This window comes from Oncorhynchus mykiss, chromosome 15, assembly GCF_057628025.1.
Source record: "Oncorhynchus mykiss isolate SJ-2025 chromosome 15, ASM5762802v1, whole genome shotgun sequence".
NCBI lineage: Eukaryota > Metazoa > Chordata > Actinopteri > Salmoniformes > Salmonidae > Oncorhynchus > Oncorhynchus mykiss.
In genome coordinates this window covers 70892033-70911380 of record NC_143036.1, presented here as the reverse complement: position 1 = coordinate 70911380, position 19348 = coordinate 70892033, and the positions used below count along the sequence as shown (strand labels likewise).

The 19348-nt window shown below is 45.3% G+C and overlaps 1 protein-coding gene across 3 annotated transcripts in view; it reads left to right on the top strand.

The window, feature by feature from the left end:
• Positions 1-18485, top strand: part of LOC110490621 (voltage-gated potassium channel KCNC2) — an 89260-nt gene extending 70775 nt beyond the window's left edge. Inside the window, exons 2-6 of one of the 3 annotated variants that reach the window (XM_090200988.1) lie at positions 8106-9045; positions 10034-10210; positions 13697-13759; positions 15912-16002; positions 16934-18479. In XM_090200988.1, coding sequence (XP_090057114.1) covers positions 8106-9045; positions 10034-10210; positions 13697-13759; positions 15912-15970 — 1239 coding nt within the window. In that variant the 3' untranslated portion in view covers positions 15971-16002; positions 16934-18479. Of the gene's footprint in view, positions 1-8105; positions 9046-10033; positions 10211-13696; positions 14267-15911; positions 16003-16933 lie in introns of those variants that run through there. The other 2 variants (XM_090200987.1, XM_090200986.1) reach the window with 2 other exon arrangements.
• Positions 18486-19348: the final 863 nt, after the last annotated feature.

Below are 19348 nucleotides of genomic sequence, written 5' to 3'. Positions count from 1 at the left end.
GTTCGGTGAACAGGTCAGGGTTCCATAGCCGCAGGCAGTTCAGTTGAAACTGGAGTAGCAGCACGGCCAGGTGGACTGGGGACAGCAAGGAGTCATCATGCCAGGTAGTCCTGAGGCATGGACCTAGGGCTCAGGTCCTCCGAGAGAAAGAAAGAAAGAAAGAAAGAAAGAAAGAAAGAAAGAAAGAAAGAAAGAAAGAAAGAAAGAAAGAGAGAATTAGAGAGAGCATACTTAAATTCACACAGGACACCGGATAAGACAGGAGAAGTACTCCAGATATAACAGACTGACCCTAGCTCCCCGACACATAATCTACTGAGACAGGAGGGGTCAGGAGACACTGTGGCCCCATGCAATGATACCTCCGGACAGGGCCAAACAGGAAGGATATAACCCCACCCACTTTGCCAAAGCACAGCCCCCACACCACTAGAGGGATATCTTCAACCACCAACTTACCATCCTGAGACAAGGCTGAGTATAGCCCACAAAGATCTCCGCCACGGCACAACCCAAGGTGGGGCGCCAACCCAGACAGGAAGATCATGTCAGTGACTCAACCCACTCAAGTGACGCACCCCTCGGCATGGAAGAGCACCAGTAAGCCAGTGACTCAGCCCCTGTATTAGGCTTAGAGGCAGAGAATTCCAGTGGAGAGAGGAGAACCGGCCAGGCAGAGACAGCAAGGGAGGTTCGTTGCTCCAGAGCCTTTCCGTTCACCTTCACACTCCTGGGCCAGTCTACATATGACCTACTGAAGAGATGAGTCTTCAGTAAAGACTTAAAGGTTGAGACCGAGTCTGCGTCTCTCACATGGGTAGGCAGACCATTCCATAAAAATGGAGCTCTATAGGAGAAAGCCCTGCCTCCAGCTGTTTGCTTAGAAATTCTAGGGACAATTAGGAGGCCTGCGTCTTGTGACCGTAGCGTACGTGTAGGTATGTACGGCAGGACCAAATCGGAAGATAGGTAAGAGCAAGCCCATGTAATGCTTTGTAGGTTAGCAGTAAAACCTTGAAATCAGCCCTTGCCTTAACAGGAAGCCAGTGTAGGGAGGCTAGCACTGGAGTTAGTGCTTTTCCGGGTAGCTGGAAAGTAGATTATTGCAGTAATCTAACCTAGAAGTGACAAAAGCACGGATACATTTTTATGCATAATTTTTGCTCGGAAAGTTTCTGATTTTTGCAATTGTTACGTAGATGGAAAAAAGCTGTCCTTGAAACAGTCTTGATATTTTCATCAAAAGAGAGTTCAGGGTCCAGAGTAACGCCGAGGTACTTCACAGTTTTATTTGAGATGACTGTACAACCATTAAGATTAATTGTCAGATTCAACAGAAGATCTCTTTGTTTCTTGGGACCTAGAACAAGCATTTCTGTTTTGTCCGAGTCTAAAAGTATAAAGTTTGCAGCCATCCACTTCCTTATGTCTGAAACGCAGGCTTCTAGCGAGGGCAGTTTTGGGGCTTCACCATGTTTCATTGAAATGTACAGCTCTGTGTCATCTGCATAGCAGTGAAAGTTAACATTATGTTTTCAAATGACATCCCCAAGAGGTAAAATATATAGTGAAAACAATAGTGGTCCTAAAACGGAACCTTGAAGAACACTGACATTTACAGTTGATTTGTCAGAGGACAAACCATTCACAGAGACAAACTGAAATCTTTCCGACAGATAAGATTTAAACCATGCCAGAACTTGCCCGTGTAGATCAATTTGGGTTTCCAATCTCTCCAAAAGAATGTGGTGATCAATGGTATCAAAAGCAGCACTAAGGTCTAGGCGAACGAGGACAGATGCAGAGCCTCGGTCTGATGCCATTAAAAGGTAATTTACCACCTTCACAAGTGCAGTCTCAGTGCTATGATGAGGTCTAAAACCAGACTGAAGCATTTCGTATACATTGTTTGTCTTCAGGAAGGCAGTGAGTTGCTTGTTCAAAATGTTTTGAGAGGAATGGAAGATTCGATACAAGCCGATAGTTTTGGTAGGCTTGATTACCAACAACTGCATCTTGCCTCTGCCGTTTGGCCATCACTCATTCATATATTTTTATGTACATATTCTTACTCATTCCTTTGCACTTGTAAGGTAGTTGCTGTGAAATTGTTAGGTTAGATTACTTGTTAGATATTACTGCATGGTTTGAACTAGAAGCACAAGCATTTCACTACACTTTCATTAACATCTGCTAACCATGTGTATGTGTATGTGACAAAAACATTTGATTTGATTTGATTCGTCTGTGTATTGCACTACTTTTAACCAGGGCCCATAGGGCAGGTAGTGGCTCCCATAGGGCAGGTAGTGGCTCCCATAGGGCAGGTCGTGGCTCCCATAGGGCAGGTCGTGGCTCCCATAGGGTAGGTCGTGGCTCCCATAGGGCAGGTCGTGGCTCCCATAGGGCAGGTAGTGGCTCCCATATGGCAGGTCGTGGCTCCCATAGGGCAGGTCGTGGCTCCCATAGGGCTCTGGTCCAAAGGAGTGCACGATGTATGGAATAGGGTGCCATTTGGGGTGCAGCTTGGCTCTCCTCTCAGCTCTCTAGTCAAAGGGGTTAAACTCATCTGTGGGGCAGTGGTCTGATGGAACTGTGTCGTATGGCCCCTTTCCTCACAAGTCTCTGAAAACATGCGTAGGTCCAAGAGGCGGCGACAGATGCACACGGGCAAAGTGCAGTGATTCATCTTGTCAAGAGGGCCTGTCTTACCCCGTCTTCTCTGCCAGGGCATGAGATTGCTTCCCATCAAGTGTTTGGGTTGGCTGATGGAGCCCTCTGATTAGATCAAGCCACTATGGAGGCCTTAAGAGGGATGGAACTTGTTTCAGTGCGGGGAGCATTTGGCCAAACACTCAGCCAGGAGGGACGGCGTCAAACCTCCACGCACCACAAAGTAGGATTTATATGGTGGTGTGCTTTCCACGTGCTAATGCTCCCTGAACTAATTTGGCCTACTAAGTGTGTTTAGAGTGTTTACATCAGATGGAATGGAAGCAGCATCTCTTTTTCTGCATTTTGATGCCTGTCATACATAACGTGTGTGTGTGTGTGTGTGTGTGTGTGTGTGTGTGTGTGTGTGTGTGTGTGTGTGTGTGTGTGTGTGTGTGTGTGTGTGTGTGTGTGTGTGTGTGTGTGTGTGTGTGTGTGTGTGTGTGTGTGTGTGTGTGAGAGAGAGCGAGAGAGAGAGGATGTGTGTATGCTTGCGTGTGTGTCTGTATGCAAGAGAGTATATGTGTGCATTATGTATGTCTTCCCATGTGTGTGTTCTGTGTGTCTACGGCAGCCCCTCTGTTATGACATGATTCAGTTGTTATATGACATGATTCAGTTGTTATATGAAATGATTCAGTTGTTATATGACATGATTCAGTTAATATCTTACATAATTCATGTGTGTATTCTGTGTGTCAACGGCAGCCCCTCTCTATTACATGACATGATTCAGTTGTTACATGACATGATTCAGTTGTTACATGACATGATTCAGTTGTTATATGACATGATTCAGTTGTTAAATGACATGATTCAGTTGTTACATGACATGATTTAGTTGATTTATGACATGATTCAGTTGTTACATGACATGATTCAGTTGTTACAGGTCATCAGGGGGCAGACGGGTATGTATTAATCAACAGAAGCTGGGAAGACTATATAATATGCCCCATCTCTGGGAATGATGTGTGTGTGCGTATTCGAGACAATTACACCACAGCGTGAAATGACAGTTGCCATTATTCTTCACAGCATCATGGGAAGGAAGGAAGCATCATGGGAAGGAAGGAAAGAAGCATAATGGGAAGGAAAGAAGTATCATGGGAAGGAAGGAAGCATCATGGGAAAGAAGGAAAGAAGAATCATGGGAAGGAAGGAAAGAAGCATAATGGGAGGGAAAGAAGTATCATAGGAAGGAAAGAAGAATCATGGGAAGGAAGGAAAGAAGAATCATGGGAAGGAAGGAAAGAAGAATCATGGGAAGGAAGGAAATAAGAATCATGGGAAGGAAGGAAAGAAGAATCATGGGAAGGGAGGAAAGAAGAATCATGGGAAGGAAGAAAAGAAGAATCATGGGAAGGAAGGAAGCATCATGGGAAGGACGGAAGCATCATGGGAAGGAAGGAAGCATCATGGGAAGGACGGAAGCATCATGGGAAGGAAGGAAGCATCATGGGAAGGACGGAAGCATCATGGGAAGGAAGGAAGCATCATGGGAAGGAAGGAAAGAAGCATCATGGGTATGAAAGAAGGGGGCCTCATGGGTAGGAAGGAAAGAAGCATCATGGGAAGAAAAGAAGCATCATGGGAAGGAAGGAAAGAAGCATCATGGGTAGGAAGGAAGGAAGCATCATGGGAAGGAAGGAAAGAAGCATCATGGGTATGAAAGAAGGGAGCCTCATGGGTAGGAAGGAAGAAAGCATCATGGCCGCCAGTCTTCTTGTTTTGTGTTCATGAGAATGGCAGAAGAAAGATAAATAGTTTTATAACTCATACAATAACTTATACTATTTCTCAAGATACATTAGATATTTATTAGTAAGGTTGTTACTTTAAAAGGAGGATATTCTCCATTTTGAGGACCAGTTTACACACTTAACCCGGCTGTTGTTGATACCGCCGCACAGTTTTTCTGGTTAAAGTGGTGTTTTTGTGCCTAAGTTGCACAAGATTGTGGTTAGGGGGAAGCGCGTTATGAATCTGTCTTCGGTGCTCATTATTATGTTGAAATAGATGCAGTAGAAAAACGTGAAGGCTTTTGTGAAACTCTGGAAAGTAAAGATGTTGTCTGGAACAGATGGCACTGCGGCACATTGTAAATCACTAAACATCTGAGCTTCTGTCCATTGTATGGCTCCCGTGCCTCCTACTTCAAAATGGTAAATGTGCTTCACGATTTCATGTTCTGTTCTGTTGCGGCCTTGACTATTCACTTGGCTCGCTCTAGAGATCCATTATTAAATAGCTAGTACCTCGGTTCTGTAACAACGAATGCTTGTTAACTTTGCAAAGTAAATTCAGGGGTTTTCATTTATAGTTTCTCTCAGTTGCCTGATGCCTGCTGCCTTTTTAGAACTTGTCCTCCTGGTGAAAAAAATACAGAAAGTTTATGAATAAAGTCACGTTCTGGAATAGACATAAATAATACATGTGAAAGGCTGCATGCAACCAGTGACTGCCAGGATGAATGCACAGATACACTTCATGAGTGCAGAATGACGTTCTGAGACCGCATGAGTCATAGCCTGCGTTCCAAATGGGACACTATTCCCTAGATAGTGCTCTACCAGAAACGTATACAATTCAAAACAAGGGAGGGTGTGAAACCACTTCCTCTGAGCTCTAGGAGAGATGGAGGGAGAGCGATGGAGGGGGAGAGGAGCAAATTGTGCACCTCTCTGGACCCAGCTCCATTTGCACATAGAAACACAAATGCATACGCCCACGCACACAGTCTACACATCTGGGTCAAACAGACTGAAGTTTGTCTGCCAAGGAAATCCGTTTCTGAGTACAACAGGTCTGGCTGCAGTGGACATTCTGAAGTAAATTGTTTTGTGTAGCGACCATGCTGTTGACATTCATACATACAGTGGCTACTTTTAAAGGGCAAAGCTGAAAGCCTTCCACTGAAGAATACACTAATTCATTGAATGTTTCACGGTAGTCATAAAAACATGAACAGGGATGCATGTAAACCAGAAAGGTCACAATCTCTGCCACTGAGGCTGTACAACATAGTCCCAATGAAATCAATCCCCCTGGCGTCTCCCACTTCCTCTGGCTTGTCCATAAAGACAAGGTTTTTGGTCAGTAAACTAGACCCAGGGTGTCACTTGTGCTCCCTCTCCAGCCTCTAGGTCACCAGGCTGCTCGTTATGGCGCACACCTGTCACCATCGTTACGCGCACCTGCGCGTCATCAGACTCACCTGGACTCCAACACTTCCCTGATTACCTTTTCTATATATGTCACTCCCTTTGGTTCCTTCCCCAGGCATCATTGTTTCTGTTTCAGTTTGATGCCTGTTTTCTGTTAGTGTTTCTTGTTTTGTATTATGGTCCGTTTATTTTATTAAAACACTCACTCCCTGAACTTGCTTTCCAACTCTCAGCGCATACATACATACATACATACAGCGGTTAATGAATAGGACCAATGAGGGCTATTTAGTCATCCCTGTCTCTGCTTGACTTTGCCGTGGGGGCACTGTGCAGACCCTGAGATATGTTTTGTGAGTGACAGAGAGATTTCAGCTAGTGAAGACTGAAAGAGGTATAGGCAGGGGACAGAGAGACTGATTAAAGAATCTTCACTGTGTCTCACCAACAGCTGATGTTTAATTAAAAGGTGACTCATTCCTAGGAATATATATCCTTCTATGTTTCTGTCACTGTCTCTCTCTCTCTCTGCATCGATATTGTAACGACTCTCGTCCAAAGGAGTGGACCAGAGTGCAGCGTGGAAAGTGTTCATGATTTTTATTTTCAAAAAACACTCAAACAAAATAACAAAAGTGAAAACGAAAGCGCACAGTTCTGCCAGGTACAGACACTAAACAGAAAACAAGAACCCACAAAACCCAAAAGGAAAATAACAACTTATACGCGATCCCCAATCAGAGACAACGATAGACAGCGGCCTCTGATTGGGAACCAGACTCGGCCAAAAACAAAGAAATAGAAAACATAGACTTTCCCACCCGAGTCACACCCTGACCTAACCGAACATAGAGAATAAAAAGGATCTCTAAGGTCAGGGCGTGACAGATATTTGGGTTAAAATCACACAATTGCTTTATTATTTAGGTGTTTTTCTAGACTAATATAAGGTTGACATTCACCACATGTAAAAAATAATGTTTTTTTGTTGTCTATTATATTATAAAATAATATACTTCAAGGATTTCCTCTATTTGTTATTGACTAACCTATAAGCTGAATTCCCTTGTGCCACTCTGCTCATCTAAAGCAATGTGTACAGACTAGTTTTCCAGAGACAATCTGAACTGACCTGAAGAGGTAGTCTGAGTCCATTACACAGAGGATGTGGGCTTGTGCTGTGTAGAACGACAATTCTATACCGCTTTCTACTCAGTCATTGGGGCTGGATTGTAAATCTGTAATGTGGAGGACAAGGGGCTGCATTTCCATACTAATTGGTGTCTTGTGACCCAAAGATCTGATGTGATTGGTCAAAAGACCAAATAGTGGAGAGGAAAAAAATCTGAATTGTGCTGCCTGTTTAAACGCAGACAATGAGATCCATCAATCAAGTATTTTTAGAAATATATTTGTTACAATTTGTGACTCGCGTGCTGAAAAAAACCCAGCCTGATCGTTTCTCTGTTTGTACCTACTCCATACGGTCATGCAAACCAAACATGGCATGACAGGGTGGAAAGGAGTGGCATGATGGCAGAAACAGACTGGTACCCACTACCAGGCTACCGAATGGACTGGACAGATCTTTCCTCATCCACTCAACAGGATGACACCTCATTCACTCCAACACACTTTATAACAGTGACTGAACGTTTTTTAAGACTTAAATACTGTAAGCCCTTCTGCATCAATGAACCTTCACCGATAGGTTTGAGGGAATGAGTGGGCCAGTCAGCAGGTTTAACTGCATTAAGACTGCCGGGCCACAGCCCAGTGAGCCACTGGCTGGGTTTATTGCTAGTAATAATAGATTGTTCTCTCTCTCTCTCTCTGGAGTGTATTGTATTCGATGAAGGTGATGTTAATTAACGTTGCTATGGTTCTCCCTCCCTCCCTCCCTCCCTCCCTCCCTCCCTCCCTCCCTCCCTCCCTCCCTCCCTCTCTCTCTCTCTCTCGCTTTCTTTTTCTATTTCTTTCTTTCTTGTTTCTCTCTCTCTCTCTTCTTTCTTTCTCTCTCTCTTTCTCTCTCTCTTTCTCTCTCTTTCTTTCTCTGTGTGATGAGTGAATACATTAATTAGTAAATAGAAGGTTATCCAGATTGCATATATTGTGCTTTATGAGCTGCAATGACACAACAGAGTTTGACATTCAAAAGTCTCTCTAATTCCCTCTCTCTCTAATCTCCCCCCCCTCTCTCTCCTTATCTCATCTCCTCTTCTCCAGTTTGTGGCCTTTGCCTCCTTGTTCTTCATCCTGGTCTCGATTACCACCTTCTGCCTGGAGACCCATGAGGCATTCAACACCATCACCATCATCAACAAGTCTGAGGCGGTGCTCAACGGCAGCCTGCCGGACCTGGGTCCTGATTACATTATCGAGACGGACCCAGCTCTCACCTACGTAGAGGGTGTCTGCGTTCTTTGGTTCACCCTGGAGTTCATGGTGCGTGTCATCTTCAGCCCAGACAAGCTGGAGTTTGTCAAGAGCCTGCTCAACATAATCGACTTTGTGGCTATCCTGCCTTTCTACCTGGAGGTAGGCTTAAGCGGACTGTCATCTAAAGCAGCTAAGGACGTCTTGGGCTTCCTCAGAGTGGTAAGGTTTGTCAGGATCCTGCGTATCTTCAAGCTGACGCGACACTTCGTGGGGCTGCGGGTGCTGGGTCACACCTTGAAGGCTAGCACCAATGAGTTCCTCCTCCTCATCATCTTCCTCGCCCTAGGTGTGCTTATCTTCGCCACCGCAATCTACTACGCCGAGCGCATCGGCGCCAACCCCAACGACCCCACGGCTGGCGAACACACCATGTTCAAGAACATCCCCATCGGCTTCTGGTGGGCCGTGGTCACCATGACCACTCTGGGTTATGGTGACATGTACCCGCAGACGTGGTCGGGCATGCTGGTGGGCGCGTTGTGCGCCCTGGCGGGCGTGCTGACGATAGCCATGCCTGTGCCCGTCATCGTCAACAACTTTGGAATGTACTACTCGCTGGCCATGGCCAAGCAGAAGCTTCCCAAGAAGAGGAAGAGGCACATCCCCCAGGTCGCACTGGGGGGATCCCCAACCTGCCTCAAAGTAGACCTCAACACCACCTGCAACAGCCCCCAGGGGGACCTCTGCAACATGCAGGGGAGCAGGGTGCTGGAGCGCAACCAATCAGGTGAGACCATTGTAACTTAAGGTGGAATTTGTCAGTGGGTTAGGGGTTATTCATGTATAGACAGAAGGGGGGGGGGTTTCATTCAGGTGGAAAACAGTGGTCTTTTAACATGTTTAAACATGGTTTTCCTCTTGAGAGACTCTAGCACCACTGATGTCCTTAGAATGTTTTGCACTTCTGTTGCCACGGAGATAAGAGAATGACGCAAAAGGAATTGATGGGTCGGAGATGAGACTGATTGCTGTGAAATATTTCTTCACTAATAAGATTTTGGACGAAAACAGAAAAAGCCTTTGACTCTTAAGGTTTTAAAGTAGGGATTGTTCATTTGTGACTGTAGGTGGCCGTTTTTCCCCTGCAGGCGTTCATCTGTAAATCACTCTGACACATGTGATATTGATGGAAATGAGTGTTGACCCTTGTCTCCTTAGTGTCTTTGAACTATAATCCAGAAATCCCTCAGGCTATGCACATGCTCTGGTTTCTTTGCAATATGTTGCTTTATTAGATGTGAAATATTAATATTTAATAAGTTCAGAACTAGACATGCTTTAATAAATGTATTCAAACACAGATTCAATCTGTTGAGAAGCCAGCATGATTTTCTTTTTTTTTGCTGTGTGCAATCAAATGGTATGCTGAATTCAAAGTGGAATTGTTTTAATAGATGAATCCTAACTAAGCCTTTTCATTATAAGATGTGATAAATGCTAAATTTCAGCCTGTTTTGTTTTGACATTGGCAAGCTCTTTTATAGGCAGACACTAGGTGCGTTGACACCATCGATTGGGGTCCTGTCTATTTCACCTTTGACCCTTGTCCCCTAGCGCGCCTGGTCCTCGTGGCATTTGGCAAGCACTCTTGATGTGGGAGGCTGTTTGATGTGTCCTGATTCGATCCCTTGACCTGCCTTTTCTCGCCCCCTCTTCCGCCCTACCACCCTTAACCCCTCCTCCTGCCCCTCCTCCTCTCTCCCTGCGGTCACCAGTGCTGTCAGGGGACGGCAGTGGAGGCAGTGATCTCACCATGTCCCCCAGCACAGAGGAGAGGGTCCCCATGCGCAGGTCCAGCACCCCAGAGCAGGAGCGGAGGAGTGGGGGGACGTGCTTCCTGCTGGCTGCCAGTGACTACACCTGCCCTGCCGACGGTGGGGTCAGGAAGACAGGTACTGCACCCCCCCCTCTGGATCAGGATCTTTATGCATGTGCATCAGCACTCGTCATCATGGATGTGTCTATTTTCATGGCTTTTGTTTGGTTTTGAAAGGCATGGCAAATGTCAATGTCATGTTCTTCCCTGACATTTATCCATGATCCATTATTCATTGTTACATCATTATTGGGAATTCATAAATCATCATTCATTAACGGTGATTCATAACTAAATCGTTTAGGCGTTTCTGTCATTGCTTCATTTGTGATATTGGTCACTAAAATACCGCCACCAAACCTAATCCACTAGTCTAGCTTGTGTGATAAGGGAGATCTACTGCTACATTCAGTTGACACTACTCACCCCTTGGGATATGGACAACGATCAGATGATCCACGAAAAGTCTCCTTCCTGTATCTGCCCACATGTTGAATTCCTCCCAGGAAAAGGGAGGAAGACGGAGCCCTCGTCTGCTAATGTAATCCAGCCTGAGGCTATAGGGGGATGTTGCAGTGGCGCAGTCCTGTAGTGTGTCTATGGAAAGGTCATGTTGTGTGGTGACCCAGTCTTCCCACCACTGTGCCCTAAAGGTCATCTGGAAGGTAGTATCCATCTGCAGCACCAGACAGAGCAGACAAAGTGTGCGACAAGCCTTCTATCTTTGAAAGGCATGCTAAATGCCGTCACTAAAATGTAGGCTAAAGAACACAACACAGAACAATACTAAACACTTGACAAATAGAAACAATAGAAATAGAATATACAGGTGATGCCTGTGTTGAGTTAGAATGACCTGCTGTTTGTACAGGTGCCTGTGTTGAGTTAGAAAGACCTGCTGTTTGTACAGGTGCCTGTGTTGAGTTAGAATGACCTTCTGTTTGTACAGGTGCCTGTGTTGAGTTAGAATGACCTGCTGTTTGTACAGGTGCCTGTGTTGAGTTAGAATGACCTGCTGTTTGTACAGGTGCCTGTGTTGAGTTAGAATGACCTGCTGTTTGTACAGGTGCCTGTGTTGAGTTAGAATGACCTGCTGTTTGTACAGGTGCCTGTGTTGAGTTAGAATTACCTGCTGTTTGTACAGGTGCCTGTGTTGAGTTAGAATGACCTGCTGTTTGTACAGGTGCCTGTGTTGAGTTAGAATGACCTTCTGTTTGTACAGGTGCCTGTGTTGAGTTAGAATGACCTGCTGTTTGTACAGGTGCCTGTGTTGAGTTAGAATGACCTGCTGTTTGTACAGGTGCCTGTGTTGAGTTAGAATGACCTGCTGTTTGTACAGGTGCCTGTGTTGAGTTAGAATGACCTGCTGTTTGTACAGGTGCCTGTGTTGAGTTAGAATGACCTGCTGTTTGTACAGGTGCCTGTGTTGAGTTAGAATGACCTGCTGTTTGTACAGGTGCCTGTGTTGAGTTAGAAGTCATTACCATACTGTATAGTGTCTTCAAAATAACCTTTTTGTTGGAATGAGAAATTACATTTCGGGCCTAATGAACGTTTAGGCCTAAATCGTGCTTCACTGTCTTAATTCCCAAGCTTTATCTCTGTCATCTTGAGCAGTTAATGCTGTGTTAACCTATTCTACACTGTAATATGGAACTCCGTTACGCTTTTGCTAATTGCCTCTTATCAGAAGTGAACTGCCTCTCCAGAAGGCAATCTAAATCTCATGCTTACACTGGGTCTGCTGTATGGCCTGGCAATCAACCCACTCCTCTGTGTGTAATTGGAGAAGGACATGGTTATAACTGTCATTTGGGGTTAATGTTAATTATAGCATTATTACTATAGGATACTTTTAACTGTTGCAGGAGTCTTTTCTTATTATGATACGTTCTATGGTTTACATTGTTATGGTTGATTCATTGATTTGATATTGACTTAGAGCAGCTCTGATGTCTGCACAGTTAGTGCTCCTGTTTAACTAAACCATCCATTACATGGAGACACACACAAAGCCAGTCAGTAAATCTCTCTGGGGTACCAACTCATAAACCTCACAGCCCCCCACGTGTTGACCAGGACAGTGCTGTGCCCTGCTCAGCCCACCTGGGTCTTGAGGCAATCTGCCAGGCATGAGACAACCCTGGGCCTCCCACCACCTGGACCCGTGCCCACCACAGGGCGACTCTGCTTCATCATGGGCTATGGAACAGTTGGGTGCCACAAGGCGAGCGTCCAGCTGTGCCCTCGTCTCAGCCTCCTCAGCCGGCGGTGGCGGTCGCAGCAGTGCAGCGATTAATGCATAAAACATGAGGTCCTTTCTAGTCCCCGGCACTACCTGTCGGCACAAGCTGAAGCTGCCCTTTGTTCTGGCAGCTCGGCTGGTTCTGAAGCGGACTCATTTGCGCGCCGTCCCTTTTGAGTAAACGCTGAAACAAATGGATCCATCTACAGTATGGTAATGATGCTGCAATCCCATTAGCTTGTCTTTCTTCCTCTCCTTCTGTCTTTGTGCCAGCTGATTGGCCAGCTCTGTTAATGGTCTGGCTGGTTTGTCGTTTGTTTGTTTCTCACTGGCGTCTGGACATTTAAAAAGGACTGCTGATAGAAATGAATGTACATTTAGTTGGTGTGCACCACCTGCTGATCAGGCCATTTAAGGATAGTGTGATATTTCCCTGATTACTGTCTATCATCACAGTCATTATTACAGGCTCATCAGTTCTCTTTCCCATTATCATCACCGTCATTTCCACAATCATCATACTCCTCATCATCTTGCTTTACATTTAAACACAGTTATTTTACATTTAAACGCAGTTATTTTACATTTAAACACAGTTATTTTACATTTAAACACAGTTATTTTACATTTAAACACAGTTATTTTACATTTAAACGCAGTTATTTTACATTTAAACACAGTTATTTTACATTTAAACGCAGTTATTTTACATTTAAACACAGTTATTTTACATTTGAACACATTTATTTTACATTTAAACACAGTTATTTTACATTTAAACACAGTTATTTTACATTTAAACACAGTTATTTTACATTTAAACACAGTTCTTTTACATTTAAGCACAGTTATTTTACATTTGCACGCCCTGTGTTTTTGATGCTGGCTTTATTTCAGCACAAATGCTAGAGCTCCTGAATGAAAAGCAGTTTTCAGCCTGATATATATATATATATATATTTAATTAGCAATTGAAATATGAACACATCTGTATGAGATTATTGCTTGAATAAATTGTGTGTGACAAAACATAGTAATGATGCCATTATATGAGACATTCATATTGGCATAACTTCATAAGCAGTAATTAAAGCAAAGTTCTGTCAACATGTTCAATTAAATGGACATTTGCCGTCTGACATGTGTCATGAGAAACTACATATGTGCATGAATCACCGTATGTATGTACTGCTGCTCTGTCTCACTCCCGTCTCCTGTCTTGTTTCATTCACGTGGCTGGCTTGGACTTGGAATACTTGACCGCGTGCCTGTGTGTGTTCATGTCCCGTTCCTGCTCCCTCGCCCACTCATCCGAAGGCTGTGAGAAATCCCCAAGCTTAAGCAACGCCCTGAGGCTGTCTCCAGTGACCTCACCCTACGGTTCACCGTGCCCCCTGAGGCGTTCCCGCTCCCCAATACCATCCGTCCTGTGAGGCCCGGCCCAGAGCGAGGCTTGCCTTCCGTCTGAGCACACTCCCCTCCCCCACCCCCAAAACACCCGACAGAAGCCAGCTTCATAGGCGTTAGCTCTCTGTAGCATCCTGGAATCATATAATATACTTTGTGAATGTTGTTAGCTACTTTAGAGACTAACCTTAGTGGTTTCGACCACAGACTAACCCTGCTCTTCTCCTCTTCCATACAAACGTTGCTTTGAACTGTAGATGTGGTGACCACCCCTGAAGTAGCTTAGCTGTGCATCACTTTGTATTCCCATTACTTCAGTTTTGTTGTACTTTAATAATGGCAATAAAAGGACTCTTGAATGGTGGCTCTAAAAGTAGCAGCCACAACATTTAGTAAATACGTATTCATAATCAGGGAGATTTACATGTTGCTATATTTAGATACTTAGAACATACGTGCTTCCATAAAAAATAAGAAAAATGTCACTTTATTTTGTGGGGGGGGGGACTTGTCATGGACTATGTCTTGATTCACACGCTCTCACCTGCCACCCTCTAGCTCTCACCTGTCACTCTCTAGCTCTCACCTGCCACCCTCTAGCTCTCACCTGTCACCCTCTCGCTCTCACCTGCCACCCTCTAGCTCTCACCTGTCACCATCTCGCTCTCACCTGTCACTCTCTCGCTCTCACCTGCCACCCTCTCGCTCTCACCTGCCACCCTGTCACTCTCACCTGTCACTCTCTCGCTCTCACCTGCCACCCTCTAGCTCTCACCTGCCACGCTGTCGCTCTCACCTGTCACCCTCTCGCTCTCACCTGCCACCCTGTCACTCTCACCTGCCACCCTGTCCCTCTGACCTGCCACCCTGTCACTCTCAGCTGCCACCCTGTCACTCTCACCTGCCACCCTGTCCCTCTGACCTGCCACCCTGTCACTCTCACCTGCCACCCTGTCACTCTGACCTGCCACCCTGTCACTTTCCCCTGTCACTCTGACCTGCCACCCTGTCCCTCTGACCTGCCACCCTGTTTCTCTCACCTTCCACCCTGTCACTCTCACCTGTCACTCTGACCTGCCACCCTGTCACTCTCACCTGCCACCCTGTCACTCTCACCTGCCACCCTGTCACTCTCACCTGCCACCCTGTCCCTCTGACCTGCCACCCTGTCACTCTCACCTGCCACCCTGTCACTTTCCCCTGCCACCCTGTCACTCTCACCTGCCACCCTGTCACTCTCACCTGCTACCCTGTCCCTCTCAACTGCCACCCTGTCCATCTCCCCTGCCACCCTGTCACTCTCACCTGCCACCCTGTCACTCTCACCTGCCACCCTGTGACTCTCACCTGCCACCCTGTCCCTCTGACCTGCCACCCTGTCACTCTCACCTGCCACCCTGTTGCTCTCACCTGCCACCCTGTCACTTTCCCCTGTCATTCTGACCTGCCACCCTGTCACTCTCACCTGCCACCCTGTCACTCTCACCTGCCACCCTGTCACTCTCACCTGCCACTCTGTCACTTTCCCCTGTCACTCTCACCTGCCACCCTGTCACTCTCACCTGCCACCCTGTCACTCTCACCTGCCACCTTGTCCCTCTGACCTGCCACCCTGTCACTCTCACCTGCCACCCTGTCACTTTCCCCTGCCACCCTGTCACTCTCACCTGCCACCCTGTCACTCTCACCTGCCACCCTGTGACTCTCACCTGCCACCCTGTCCCTCTCACCTGCCACCCTGTCGCTCTCACCTGCCACCCTGTTGCTCTCACCTGCCTCTGGCTGGCCCGGTCATCCTGTTTGCATGGATCATCCTGTGTAATCATCTGCCAGCGGTGTGGTGAGAAAGAGAGAAGGAGAGATAAAAACTAAAGGGAAGACAGGTTAGAAACGGTGGGCCTGGGCCGTGGGACTTGTGCATGGGACTTGTGTGTCTGCATCGTGCCATTGGCCTCCACCTGGGGGACTGAACACACAACATAAAATGCACAACAGTGTTTTTCTGTTTTCTCTGCATGTGGGCTATGCTGGTTTGCTACTGTTTCATATGTTTTACTGTGATCTTATTTAACTGTCAATCGCTGTGTTGCCAAGCTGAAGTGTCTCTGATATTGTTTACTCACAGATAACTGCAAAGAGATTGTCTTTACTGGTTTCACGCAAGCAGAGAGCAGCATTCTTTAATTGCTGGGGGAAGGCACATCCCTGGTGGAAAGGTAACATTGTCATTCTGAATGGCATGTGAACTGCCTGCTGAACACTGTGCTGCTGATCCCTGGTGGTCACCTCTGGCTAATGGCCTTTTGTTTTAGTGTGTGTGCAGAAGGGGGTAATTCAACAATTGTAGTCACGGAAATGACATCGGCACCCCCTCTGCATCATGACTCATGGCTTTATACACACATGCGTGCATGTGCACTCATATACACACACAAACATTTGACAGGCGTGTGCACACACACACACCACATTAGACACACACACACACACACACACACATTAGACACACACACACACACACACACATTAGACACACACACACACACACACACACACACACATTTCTGTATATTCTTTAAAAGACAGCAGGAATGACTTTGATGGTCCTATCAAACAGAGCTTTTGTTTTATTAATAGCAATGTAATTCATTATTGATGAGAGAATTTACTACTCACATAAATTGTTGCCGATGCTAACAGGTGTGTCGCACGACAGAGGACATTACCATTCAGCAATGTGCCTCACCCAATCCTTTGTCTATACTAGTAGCAGGAAGGTTGCTAAGCAACTGGCACATAGTCAGACGCATCTCACAGTTGCTGAACACACAAACTGTCTCCTAATTCAAACGAAAAGCTCACGACCAGCGCTTTCCATATTTCTATATTAAAATAATTATTGAATCACCCCCTACTCCCATTGCAATACTGTTCATTGATTGAGTGTTTACGATCATGACTTCATAGAATGCCATCGATTTGTATATATTCATCATTACATATAAACTGTAAATGAGAAGCAAATATCTGAACACAAAAATAGCATGAATCTGCATGTGGTTATTCATATAATGACTATAGATTAGTATCATTAGAGAGACGCATTTCTGATATTTAGAGATGTGACCTGCTTTACATTCTGTTTAGCTGTTTACGTGTCCTATTGGAATGACAGCAGTCCTCAGCCAATCAGTGGACTAACAAGACCTATTGGTGTGTGGATCCTGTTGGATCACACAGCGTCACTCAAGGACGTGAACCAACCAGAACACTCACATCGGTGAAGGATTGTTGACTGACAAGCGTCAGGTCCAATGACGCTGCCTGGGAAAACAGGAACTGTCCAAGACTGAGGTCAATTGGAATTCTGGGAATAGATGGGACAGGGGAAGTTGTCTTTTTCCCAGATTCTCAATGTCATGGATATTGAGTGAAGCATAAAACTGTCACAAGAAGAAGAAAAAGGACCCTTCTTGGAAGACGAGGCCAGCTACTTTATCTAGATATTGTGTTTGTAAATAATAACATGATACAGCACATGGGTCAAGGAGCTCCTTTCTCTCTCATCTGTCCTCTGGATTGCGAGCCAGGTACAAGGTCCTGCTTAGACCTCCAGATGAATCAGTCTCTGTGGTTTGCCTCCTCGTAATCAGTGTTATTATGATGCATCAGGCACTACGTGTTCTGAAAATGGACTGTATTAATATGTGAATTCTGCTTCATATACAGTGAAGAGAGAATAACGTGGGATAAGTTGAATAAATGTGACATAGGGTTTCATCAATGCTTTTGTTTCCCTTAGACGTTTTGGTGGATTCCATGACATTGCTGTGGTGTGCGTTTACATGCGTGTGTTTTCAACTCCAGGGTAACATCTAGACAACATGCAGTTGTAAAGCAGAAAAATGAAAACCTATAAGAGACCCATTTCACTCTTCCAGCTAGTTTGAACACATAACAAGGAAGCTTAAAGTACCCTGTAGAGATGTGTTATCCTGGACACCATACCCCAACAATCAGATACAATTTGCAATAATGACACCCAAACAAAAGGCACCGATTTGCACTGTGAATTTAGCTACCTGCCACAAGAAATGATACACTGGTCTAGTACAGCCTATATAACAGGACAATGCTAAAGCACCCCTCCATTGACTTGATAGTGAGGGTTGATTTTGACCATCAGTAATTGGGGGATTGGAATACTGTGACCTGCACAGTGAGGACCCCCCCCCCCCCCCCCCCCCCACACACACACACACACACACAACTCTCTGTGTAGTGCAATGCTGCTTAACTCTGAAATGTCAAGGGACACCAATCAGTATCTATTATTCTATGACAAAAGTGATTTAAATGTGTTTATTTTTTGTAATCCAGAACATGTAATTATGTGTCTCTTGTGGAGTGCTTGGTTTGCTTGTGAAAGTCAAAGTATCCCAACACTGTTTCTCTCCATTACGTCCACAACTGTCACTTGGGCTTGATCCAGCTTCATGTTCTGTATCTTTTAATGTGAGGACAATTCTAGTTCGAAGTCTGTATCTGTGGAGCATTTGTTGGCATTCTGAAGTGCATGCTATAAAAAAAGACAACATGTCAAATTGTAAAACAGGATGACAACATATATCACGTTCCAAGCGATGTGTAAAATGAAATGCCATGTGAGAAAATCACATAAACATATTTAACTTTTAAACCATTGTTGTTTCTTTACTTCACACAAATGCAGGAGAAGTACTGTCTTTGATAGGGGAACGGCTATAGCACAACGCTGATCCAACTAAGGTCCATCCTTTTTCATAAGACTCACACAGGTAATTGCATTGTAATTGTCTTTGTTCAAGCTACACCATTTTACGCTGTTGACAAATTGAAGAAGGATCCATTTTCATTCAGATATCTAGCATCACCCTGTACTCCTACGGCTTATCGTCAACAATAATGATAGCAGTCGTTGTGATAATGATATGCCTTTTGCCAGTTCTCTCTCCTGTGCTGCCTCTAATTCTCCAGCTGGCGTCCGGCGGCAATCAGCCCCTATGTGCCGGTAACTCAGAGACATCCCAACTATCTTTACACCCATCACCATGGAAACAGCAAACGTGTGTCGTGGAGATGTAAACAGCTGGGGATAGGAGTGTGTTTTACAGGGGAAGAAACTCCACACACCCCGGGCTGTACCCAACTCCCTTAAGAGCGAGCGCGAGACATCCTTAGACAGCCAGGGGGAAAAACCAACCGTAATTTTCTAAATACCAAAATAGTGACTATGAATATAGCATCAGAGCACTGTTCCTTGGCCGTGAGAAACATCACAGACAAGTGTCTGTGAACTAGGCCCTATTGCAACCTACAGTGAAAGACTTGTACTAAAAGTCTCTGTGAACTGGGTACTACTGCAACCTACAGTGAAAGACTTGTACTGAAAGTCTCTGTGAACTGGGCACTACTGCAACCTACAGTGAAAGACTTGTACTAAAAGTCTCTGTGAACTGGGTACTACTGCAACCTACAGTGAAAGACTTGTACTAAAAGTCTCTGTGAACTGGGTACTACTGC